The sequence below is a fragment of the Helicoverpa zea genome, chromosome 13 (assembly GCF_022581195.2).
Source record: "Helicoverpa zea isolate HzStark_Cry1AcR chromosome 13, ilHelZeax1.1, whole genome shotgun sequence".
Lineage (NCBI taxonomy): Eukaryota > Metazoa > Arthropoda > Insecta > Lepidoptera > Noctuidae > Helicoverpa > Helicoverpa zea.
The window spans coordinates 12,569,107-12,581,406 of NC_061464.1; the positions used below are offsets into that span (position 1 = coordinate 12,569,107).

Sequence of the window (12,300 nt, forward strand, 5' to 3'; positions counted from 1 at the left end):
GTTATAATACTAGCATCCGCCCGCGGCTTCGCCCGCGTAGAGTTCGGTTGTATCGCGTTTCCAAGAGAATCTGTTGGAATATACGCACGATGTACGTATAATACCTCCTTTACAAATATCCAAGATTATATAAAGCATACCTACTTCAATCATTCGTCAAACATTCAATCATTCAATGTTCACTTTAATCGTACGTTCTTACATTCGAAATATAACAGTCGTTCAGGATACATGTGTTTTCTTTGTCTCACCTGCACCCATATCCAACAGAATCCTTCAAAAGTCCGGGATAAAAACTAACCTATGTTCTTTCTCAAGGTCGACTCTATCTCTGTACCAAATTTTATTAAAATCAGTTCAGTGGTTTAGACGGGAAAGCGTAACAGACAGACAGACAGATAGAGTTACTTTCGAATTTATAATATTAGTAGGGATTATGAGCATTAATAATGGCATTACAATTTAAAGTTAAATAATTTATGAATTAGACTAACTAAATTCTTCTAATGTTTGCTGACCCGATAGAGTTCTTAACTACATACACACATACATACTGGCTCACATGTTTCCAAGGCCAAATTACACTGTGCACCAATAGTTCACTATCCCTGACCCGTCGTCTGCATCATGTCGTAAGTCTCGTAAACTGACAGGAACCATTACTTTGAACTGCAGTTACTTCAACGTTATGTTAGGGTCCAAGTTTCAATAGACATTCTCACATATTACACTGCCCAATAACATTTTGTTTTATTACTGCTAAGGAAGGGTTCATGCTGGGCAACTTTTAGTATCCAGTTTTAGTCGTTTCGAGGGACTTTGTGTTATCTTTATTAGTTAAGTTAGAATATTATTATAACATTTAATACTGTTAACTGTTACTGTTGTAAAATTAAAAGTTAATGCCTTTACGTATTATTCTTTTAAAATCTAAAAAGATGTCTTCCTGTTCTTGTATATAACTGTCGGATATAATAAAAATCGCTATACATTCCTTCAAGTTTTCTCTATTTTTGTACAGTTATGATGATTGTTGTGTACCTACTTGAAATAACATTACACAAAAACAAGATAGTCGTTAATACCTCTACATTGTAGTTCCGTCTGTAGCCAGCCTACGCGTTTACGTCTATTCAGTAAAGCCTTAAACGAGTAATATTAAATGAAATACCGCAGCACTAGGTCCACTGCTATTTCAGATGCCAACGCAAATATTGACCTTTACCAATAAAACGTATTAACTTCATAAATAATGAAAAAATATATTATATAATGTATAACTATTCATTTTCTTCGAAGTAATAAATGACAAAACGTTAGATAAAAGCGAGCATTAATAATGTCCATTGATATGGTAAACTGTTCAAAATAAATGTTATTTTTATTTGAGTGATGTGACACTCGAGTAAATCGAAAGACCCTTACAAACGAAATATCGATTAGAATCTCGTTCTGCAAGATTGTAGAATTTCAAAAATTCTCACGCTTGCAGAATCTTTGTGATAAGTTGACAGGATTTATCTCGGGATCTGCAGAAAAATGGATTTGAAGTGTTTATTGGGAGATATAAATCATTATTTCGTTAGCACGTAGACACAGCTGATAAAACACATTATGCCTGGTATATTATGTTAGCAGAATCCTACCCGTTAGATGTATTCGACCAGACAGAAATCCAGACACAAGACTGTTACTGACAGTTTTCTAATAGACTGATAGGTAACTATTATGAGCATGAGATAGGATCATGCCGATTGGTACCTGTAGTTACAGCTGGACTTACTAGAAGTAATTTATGCATGAAATATGTTCTGCACATAACATGATAGAGACCTGTGGGTTGGTCTGGTACAGCTCTGAAATATGGGCTCTGTTGGAATTCGTGAGTACTCACAAAGTGATTTATTTTATCGGTGTCAGTCTAGTCGCCTTAGCTTGATTTATTCTAGACTAAGCGTTTTCACCCGCATCCCGTAGGTCTTACCGCCCGTATCGGGATAAATATAACCTATGTTACTCGGGAAGAGTGTAGCTTTCTAATAGTGAAAGATTTTCCAAATCTGTTCAGTAGTTTCGGAGCCTTTAGGGAAAAAACAGAAAAATGTTTCCACTTTACTTTATTAGTATGTAGTACGTATTTTTACCTAATTAGTTTATAAAGCAATTGACTCCTGTTCAAAGATTATTTTATGTGCGTAAATAATATGTAGAATATTATAATAACTATAGCCTGCAAGTTAGTACAAAGTTCAGGCAGTGTAACGCTTTGCCCGGCGTGCGCCTGATCACCGCCGGAGACCAATTAATGAGATTTAGTGCTCCGTCAGTTATTCAATTAAGATTAGTGAAATTAAACACTCGACGAGTTTCACGGAGCGGCCACGAGAGTGGCGAGAGCGGCCATGGGAGCAGCGAGAGCGATCATCATCTTTGGTTCATTTTAATGTACCAACCATTACTGGGCTAGATCCTTCCACTTTTTGGAGATGGATTTATGCTTTTGACATACTTTTTATTTTCATCTTTTCGCTATATTAAATGCTAACTTAAAAAGGTAACTTTTTAAAAGTACAATTCTGTTTTAGTTTGAATTGAATCTCTTTCTGCGTGTTTATATTATTTAGGCAATCAAGGCAGTTCTTTCACGAGAAGATAAGAAACCTTCACTAACGCTACATATTTATTTCCACATATTTTTTATGTAAGTACTAATACAAATTACAACAATAGTATCAGTTTTCAAAGACCTCAAGACATTTGGTCCCTTATTCTAGTCACGTACAAACGAGGCGAACCTATTGATAGGCCTTATCAATGTACTAAATAAAGTGGAATAGGTACCTTCTTGATATCTATAGTGGTAGTATTTTTATCTTTATAGAAATCTTTTTCTTTATAAGCTATTCTTTATGACTGCGAAAAATAACTGTAGATCTAGGCATTAGTTTATTTTTATATTTCTAAAAAAACTTTTCGATTTGCTTTCTGACATTTTAAGTCACGTTTTTTTTTCACAAACTTTAATATTTTTTTGGAATACCTTCTTCAATGTTCTCCAAAAATCATACATATTTACATAAAAAGGTTATGTATTTATTTTAAAATATTTTTCCTGTGTTTTCATAAATGTGTATATAAATCATTAGTCCGCTCTCAGCTTGAATACGCCGTTCCCATCTGGAACCCGTACTATAAGAAATACATTGATTTAATAGAAAACGTACAGCGCAGATTTCTTCGTGCAATGCATTTTAGATGTCACAGAACGTACTTGTCGTATGATCAGCTGCTTAGCAGGTACAAACTCTTAACGCTCAGCTCCAGACGCAAACAACTAGAAGCAATGGCCCTATATAATATTGTTAATGGCAACTTTGACTGTATCGACCTCAATAATGTACTCTGTTATGCCGTCCCTAGGACTGTTCACAGAAGGCAGGTGCGAGTGGGTACGCTATTTGCAATAGGTACCTGCCGAACTAATACTGGCCAACGTTCACCAATCCGACGAATGGCAGCATCTTATAATAAGGAATTTCAACACTTGGACATATTTACGTGCTCCATGAGTTTGTTTCGAAGCCATTTGTATGAGACACTTTTGCGCTCTTAGATATGTGATTTTATATTATTACTGTATTATCATCTTTTCTATTTTACTTGTTATTCTAACTGTCATACACGAATAGCTATCCCCTAGCATTTTTGAAATGGATTCAATAATGGTAATCTGTGAACAGCGCTGTGGGCTACATTATTATTTAAGTTAATATGTTATTATTTTGTAATATCACATAGTGTAGCTGTTTGTTGTTCCTTTTTGAATAAAATAAAATAAAAAAAATGTGTTTACTGGCCCGACCGTGTAATCAGTTCGTCAGTCATGCACGTCAATGTATGTAATGAACATCGGCGGGTTAACAACACATTTTATATTAACTCTCACATTAACCCGCGCTAATTAATACTAGTAATTACTACACTTTTATTGCCTAATTATAGCTAGTTAACATTAATTGCGGGAAGGAACGGCAAAAACATTTACTCGAAATGTTGAGTTAGTTAAGAAAACCTCATGTTATTTACAACGAAGCCCCTGTTTTACTATACAGGTTTCGAGTTTTGGGGCTATGTTTCTAACGGGAATCTTATGGTGTAAAATCAAATAATCATTAGAAAAAAAAAACAATTTATTTCTCCACGTTCAAACGCTTTCGAAATTATTTATTTTATGTGGGAACCCAGCAAGATGATGAAACAATTTGCGGATACGAGCTTTATTTGGCAGCCTTAACAGGCCTTATTTACATAAATATCCGCCAGCGGAAAAGCAATATTACCTACATAATATTTTTTCCGATACAAATTCAACTGATCGTGTAATGCTGGGTAATAAGCTACGGCGTAGCAGGCGTAGCGGCAAATGAGCTACGGCGTAGCTGCTACGTAGCACTCAGGTTATTCCCAGTATACCACTGTTATATAACATATCTTCAAAATGAAGTGAAGTGTACCTAATGCCACCGTTTACTTACACATCACTTATTAAACTGGTCACTGAATAACGTACTAATTGAAGCTCAAGGCTCAAGCCACTGAGTAATTAATTAATTAACAGATGTTTTGACGGGTTTCAAGTTGTCACTATCTCAACCATTATGTACTCTAATTTAATTACTAAGAGGGACTGAGCTTGCTTTCAACGCATTATTTGTATCTAAAACTTTAATGCTTTTACGCTGCAGCAATGTTTATATTCAAACTATCTGTCTTCTCAATGTTTTATCTCGCAGACGTGTTTAATAAAACAGTGAAAGTACGCGTGAAGTTTTATTTGCAAGTGAAATATTGACAGGCGCACGCTGGGCGTCTGACATTAAACATTTACTATCCACTGAATTTCAGTTCTAAACATTACTTTACATTACAATTTTATGTAAAACAATGTGTGGGAAAACACATTTTTTTGTACTTTAAATGGGTAATCAAATTGAATCCGTGCGTAACGTAAATAAATGTGTATGTATAATCCTGGGTGGCAATACAATAGTTTAAAGGCAAATACAGCTAGGATAAACAAGCTTGTGATAACATGTAAAGAAGAGGCAAATAAATAATACTGAATCTGTAACGACCCTTTTAAAAATATTACTATGCGGTGGTTAGGTACTACGTTGCTATGCCGATGCTACGGCGTAGCCAATATCTATGCTTCCTCTATAAAAAAACTGCCTCGTTGATCTAGGGGTCGCAAGCGCGGCTGCTGTGCTCGAGGTCTCGGGTTCGATTCCCGGGTCGAGCCGAATTCGCTTTGTCGGTTTTCTTAAGATTTCACGAAGCAGCCCGTAGTCTGGAAGTTGGTGATTGATTCACCCGTGCATCGGAGAGCACGTAAATGTCGGTCCTGCGCCTGATCTCTCTCCGGTCGTGTCGGATTGCCGTCCCATCAGATTATGAGAGTGAAGGGATAGGGAGTGCACCTGTGTCTGCGCAAATGCTCGTGCACTATGATATGTCCTGCGCAGCTGGCTGATCTCCTTAAAATGAGAGCAGCCGCCGTGGCCGAAATCGGCCGTGGACGGTTTTTGTTAACATAAACATGTTTATAATCCCTTATTTCACTCACCTTTGCTTTTCAATATATCTTTCGTTTCAAAAAATCTTTATATTTTACAAATGTAATTTCCTTCCTGTTCCCTTTCTGTAGAATTTGAGTTTATTTCTGTGAACATTGGAATGTCAATCGACTCGGAATTGAATGAAGGCTTTCATTTAACGTTGATCTGAAGGAATCTGAAAGGAACTTGATTATCAATGAATTTGGTTATCGTACTTTTGTAATAGATTTCAGCAGCAGAAGTCGTGGTGGCGTATTAAATGAAGAACCAAACTCTCAAATGTGAATTTGGGTTCGATTCCAGGTCAGGCAAGTACCAATGCAACTTTTCTAAGTTTGTATGTACTTTCTAAGTATATCCTGGACACCAATGACTGTGTTTTGGAGAGCATGTTAAACTGTAGGTCCCGGCTGTCATTAAACATCCTTGGTAGTCGTTACGGGTAGTAAGTCTGACACCAGTCTAACCAAAAGGTATTAGGTTGCCCGGGTAACTGGGTTAAGGAGATCAGATAGGCAGTTGCTCCTTGTAAAACACTGGTACTCAGCTACATCTAGGTAGACTGGAAGCCGACCCCAACATAGTTTGGAAAAGGCTCGGGAGATGATGACTTTTGTAATATATTTGTGCGAGCAAATAGGAATATAATTATCGTATAAAATTTCACTCCTGACCTGACTGTAAAGAAACCCTTGCTTTCCTTAAGATGGACCTTCGTAATTCTCTTTTATGATACTTAATGGAGGTAAGGTAATATCTGCTGAACGATAATAGAGGCCATTTCGGAAAACTTTCAGGAAAAACTCACATTAAACCTATGCAGATGCTCTTTGAACATGATTTGAGGAAAAAGGTTACTCTTATATATTTTAAAAATACTCTTTTTTTCAACGCATGAATTTCAAATATTTTGTAGCTTTTTGTTGCCAAAATTCTGAATAGCTTATCTAAACTTCTAAACTTCCACGTACTAACAAAACAATTAAAATAAATGATTTCATTTCATGCGTTACAAACACTTCTCCAAAAGTGGCTCGTATTAGGCTCACAACTCATCATCATTAACTTCGTGTATGTATTTACAGAATAGGTTAGTATCTACATAATACTACCCAATATGATTGTGAATAAAATTGTCTCGCACGAGCACCCGACAGTATGACATTATCGTCGCTCATGGCCAGTAATTGTGAAATAAACGAGCACATACCTCACACATAAGTATGAAATATATACTGTTGTGTTACCTTCCATTTTACTAGGCCGTATGCGAAATCTATGAGGAGTGACAGGGATTCTGATGAACACTAAGATTGCTGGTAGAAGCCGCCAATCTACCTGCGCGTATCAGCGAGTCCATTCCGATAACAGTTACTTTATGTAACATAAAGTAACTGTTATCGGAATGGACTCGATTCGACTCGATAGATTGCAACAAGCGAAGCAAATGTAACTGTAATGGAAATCCTCAAGATGTGAACCAAGAGTGACAGAAGAACTCGAATCTATTGTAATCTTGAAAAATTATGTAGGTATGTTGGTGAAGTTTTATGTAGTTGGTGTTGATAAGACGTAGTGGTTGATATTGAAGCACTAGTACGATTCACGAATAAGACATCCAAAAACGGAATTCTGCGACCAATAAGAAAGACTAGGACATACCTTGAGTTTGGCAAAGCTTTTATTTGAACAAGGAATGTCAGTGGAAATACAGTGACAATTATATTCAGAACCCATTTCTTGTCAGTCATCTATTAGCGTCGGCAAGATTCTACCATCGTAGCATAAAACTAGATTACCTAAAACGTGGACGTTCTACCAAAAATATAAGGCGGATGAATTCAATTACAAGACCCCTTTCAGGGATTCTACAAAATACAGAACGCCTGAAAGATAAGCTAGTCAAATTAATTAAGAAGAGTGTCTCATCCTTATACAATAATAAATATAAATACTTACATTTAGTAATAAGTAATCTTAACTAAATAGATAATGTTCTTCATATACGTGTATATAGCTATTTTAAATCTGGTGTAGAAACTATAACAAACTGCAAGGTTTTATCAAATCCGTTCAGTAGGTTTAGCAACAACAACAAGCAACTTTATATTAATGTTAGATAGTACGATATTACTTATGTAACGTGTTTGCAGTTCTCGTAATTAATCTCCACTTGAAGAACATTTTCAGTGTTTTTATTTATACCAACTCGTGCAGAACTACAGTTTTATAAAACAAATGTTTACAGTCCACGCTGGCCACAAATTACTTTTATCTTTTAAACGTTGAAGTCTAATTGCTACCATTTATATATTTCCATCTTCATCTGTTTCACTAATTTTATTTAACAGTTGCTATAGTATTAACATAAAAAATAGACACATTTATAAAATCCGTTAAAAACAAATCCAAAATTACACAGATCAATTTTAGTTCCTCTTTAGCCATCTACACACTCGCGCGCGAATCACGGCGCCAATCGCGACGCGAATCGCGGCGCGAATTGGAGCAAGAACTGCCAACTGTCCACACTGGCAGAGGTTCGCGCCGGGCTCTCAGTATAGTTCGCGCACTTGACGCGTATGCACGCCAAGCATTTAATCAATATAGTTTATTTGTAGTCGGTATGGACAGTGAAACCACTACAGCAGCTGCGGGGCTACTTTGCGCTTTAGCAATTTATAGTTACGCCATAAAGAAAAAACAAACAATTCAAAAGAAGCAAAGAAAACGGAGATGGTGGATTACCACCATTCACCGAAACAGAACCAGGTAAGTACCAATTTATTATGCTTTCTCATAGAGTTTAGGATATAGTAAGTACGTAGTACAAGATGGGTGAAATAAATATATATTCACTTTTAGCTATATAAAATTACAGTTTTAATAACAGTTAAAATGTAATACGCCGCTGTAACATATCTTGTGATGTGGGATCTGATACTTGATAACTTTGTATTTTGTTACAGTGCAACCATGGAGGAGCAGTTGAATGAACTAGTTGCAGAACCTACAGATGAATTCAAAAAGTTTTCCCGGATGTCATTAAATGATTTTGAATATTTGCTTAGTCAAATTTCAACACGAATTTCAAAACAAGACACCCAATTACGAAAAGCTATTCCTGCCCAGATACGTCTCGCTATAACACTGAGATACTTAGCAACAGGAGATGACTTTGAAAGCCTTCATTTTTTGTTCAAAGTTTCACCACAAATAATATCAAAAATTATACCCGAAGTTTGCCATGCCCTATGTGAAGTGTTAGAGGATGAAATAAAAGTAAGGACATCAATTTAATACTTTTATTATGCATATACAGAACTACTTAGAATCTAGAATATAACTTTGCAAAATCAACCAAATATAATAACAAAATTCAATAGACAATAAAAACAAAATTCGGTAATTTCAGTAGGTATTTAACTTAAGTCAAAAGCTGTCTGAACTATATCATTATTATGATCAGATGTGTTTGCATCTTGGTTCTCTGGTAAATGAAGGACAGGATAATCTGGTGTACGAATTAGCCGGTTCGATTGAATAATGATATTAGAAGGTGGGGCTGATATTACTTGTCTATTTTGGTAATAAGTATTTTGATTCGCCTGCCCGTAATGAAATGGAGGCTCTGAATGCGTAGATGATGATGTGCCTGTTCTTGGTTCATAAAAATGAGGTGGCGATGGAGTCATCACTAAAGGGTCATCAAATTGGTATTGTAAATACATCCCATCAATGTCGTGCATCAACTTCAATCTATTCTTTTCAGATAATTTTCGCAACTTATTTGCTAATAGTTTTCCGTATAAATCGCAATCATCGTCTTGCTGAATAGGCTGTAATGGGTTCCTTTTTAGCGTGGATTTGAAGGTGATAAGAGCGTCTTTAACGACATTTCCTGCGTCAACCACTTCTGAAGAGATTTTGCGTCGGTGGATTGTCTGGTCACTGTCTTTTTGGGTGTTAATAGACTGACTTCGATTTTCATTCATTTCTTCAACATTCTCTTTAATAGCTTCGAGATTTACTTCTTTAGGCTCCTTTATTCCACGTTCCTAAAAAAACACACATACATTTAGGCACTTAAATACTGTTTTTTACATGAAGGTTTTATATATGTTATGTTTTTTGCAGATACCATCTTGTCCAGAAGAGTGGCTGCGTATTGAAAGAGGATTTGCAAGGAAGTTTCCTCGAGCGGTTGGATCTATTGACGGCAAACATATTGTTCTCGACTGTCCATTCAATTCTGGTTCTGTATACTATAATTATAAAAGAACCTACAGTATAGTATTACTAGCATTAGTTGATAGTCAATACAATTTCATGTTTGCTGACATTGGTTGCCAAGGCAGAATAAGTGACGGTGGAGTTTTTACAAATAGTATTTTATGGAACAAGATGTGTACAAACAGCTTAAATTTACCACCACCGCATCCATTACCAGGTTCGAACATTGATGTGCCCTACGTTTTTTTGGGGGATGGAGCCTTTGCACTGTCAGAACATTTAATGAAGCCCTATCCTGATCAGCACAACATAGGATCTGCAAAACGTGAATTCAACAAAAGATTATCTTCAGCTCGGGTAGTGGTAGAAAATACTTTTGGTATATTGGCGGCCAGATTTAGAGTGTTTAGAAAACCAATCCCATTACAACCACAAAAGGCTCGCCTTATAACATATACTTGTATACTACTACATAACTTCTTGAGACGAAGTTCTACTTCTTTACATATCTATACACCACCCGGATCTATTGATATGTTTGATGATGATGGAGTACTTATACAACCTGGATCATGGAGGACAGATCAAGAAAATACATCCGCTTTTCGTAACTTGAGAAGAGTACCTCGGCGATCAGCAAATAACGCCACAGAAATAAGAAACGAATTCACAAAATATTTAAGTAATATTTAAGTACCTAACTATTAAAAAATAAAGTTATCTACTAACCGTATTCATACTTTTTTTACACTTTAGAGTATCTCCCAAAAAAGCATCCATTGCTTCATAAGCGAACCAAATGGGCTGATATATCTCATCGGCACCAGCTCCCGATTGAACGGACTTCTTAACTTTTCCCTTGTAGCTCCTATAGCTTGACATGAGAGAACCTTTTTTCTTTTTCAATTCATCAATTGGTATTTCCATCACCGTACTTATCCGCATCCAAGCATCATGGGTTTTCAGTTTATTTTTATAATCTTTCAAATTAATGTCCCATAATACCGGCTCAGCACGAAAACATTCTATAAATGTTAGTTCTAATTCATTGCTCCACACGTTACTCATTTTGCAAGCAAAATCGTAGCATATACCTAAAAAAAAACTAAAACACAACCATCCGTGTCAATTGCTACTGAGCGACTGAGCTGCCCGAGGCGCGAATGTATAGTCTTGTCGCGTTCACGTCGCGCTTCGCGCCTGCGAGCGCTTTGTCGCGGGACAAAAAACCGACAATTTTCGGGGAACACAGCGCGAACGAGCCGCGAAGCCGCGAAGAATATGCGAATCGGATCTACACTCATGTTACGCGGGTGTTTCGCGCCTTCGCGCGCGGTTCGCGCGCGAGTGTGTAGACGGCTTTTGACTCAACGTCGAAACGCTAAAAAACAAAAGCGATTCAATTGAAGCCAGCTCACTCAGTTTAAATATAATCTGCTGTAAACAGTTGTGAAGCTACCTACTTACGTTCGTCACAATGTCACACGCATGTGCTCGGCACGACACTCATTACTCATTACTGACAGCACCGATAGCGCCGGTAAAAGCTCGTCGATGCACATGCGTGTGTCAATGACATTTTTACGACTGAACATCTTTATTCTGTCAGCTAATCATGCCTGATAAATTGAAGCTCGTTGGTCACGTGCCACCTCTTAATCAGATGATGGAGGAACAGGCATTTGCCATGGCACCCCATGGGAAATAAACGATATTTTCGCCAAGGATGAGCGCCGACTGGATTTCCGTGCATGGGATAACCAAACACGGGGACATTTGCATAGCTATTGGACTTCGGGAATCGAAGAAATATTGGTATTGTCGTTGTAGGGAATCTGTCTGATTGTGAGATAATTTTAGGAATGCTTTGAAGTGAAGTGAGAATGCCTTTGTTTTGTCAGAATGTATCCTACCTAAAATATATCATCGTAGTGGTCATAGTAATTAAAGCTCAAGGACGAGCGTGCCTTACTATGTAACTTGCATGTGTTTTATGTACTGTAAGTACCATTTATTTTTTTATAGAAAACATCTTGAGGAGTCCTCAACACCAAAGTCTGAAACCGTCAATCCGCCTTGAGCAATCGTTTAATAAACGTTCAATCTTTCTCTGTATAAGAAGAGGCCTGTGCCCAACAGTGGGACAGTAAAAAAAGTAAGTAGGAATTCTTATTAAATCCAAAAGATATGAAGTAAAATAATGAAAGATGTCCAAAAATCAATGAATTCTCCTGAAATTCATTTAGAAATCTATATTCGCGTATAAAACACAATTGGAGCCTATCACTCAGCGCCAAATGAATCAAATATCGTTCAATATAAGTTAATGTTTTTCAAAGAAAAATATATATTCTCGGGAACCATCCGCGTGATGAGGGCACGCCTTCAATTTCCTCTCGATCTTACTGATACAACATAATATCATCTTATCTCGGATCTGTCGTACTGA

General features: G+C 36.7%; 2 protein-coding genes across 2 annotated transcripts; one reads left to right on the forward strand and one right to left on the reverse strand.

Moving 5' to 3' along the window:
- Positions 1–8,060: 8,060 nt before the first annotated feature.
- On the forward strand, positions 8,061–10,584 carry LOC124635932. Its single transcript, XM_047171896.1, has 3 exons — positions 8,061–8,390; positions 8,588–8,900; positions 9,756–10,584. The coding sequence occupies exons 1-3, from the start codon at positions 8,245–8,247 to the stop codon at positions 10,542–10,544; spliced, it is 1,248 nt and encodes a 415-aa protein (XP_047027852.1). The 5' UTR covers positions 8,061–8,244; the 3' UTR covers positions 10,545–10,584.
- On the reverse strand, positions 8,910–11,205 carry LOC124635933. The gene is made up of 2 exons (XM_047171897.1): positions 10,581–11,205; positions 8,910–9,676 (listed from the first exon to the last, which is right to left on the reverse strand). The coding sequence occupies exons 1-2, from the start codon at positions 10,917–10,919 to the stop codon at positions 9,041–9,043; spliced, it is 975 nt and encodes a 324-aa protein (XP_047027853.1). The 5' UTR covers positions 10,920–11,205; the 3' UTR covers positions 8,910–9,040.
- Positions 11,206–12,300: the final 1,095 nt, after the last annotated feature.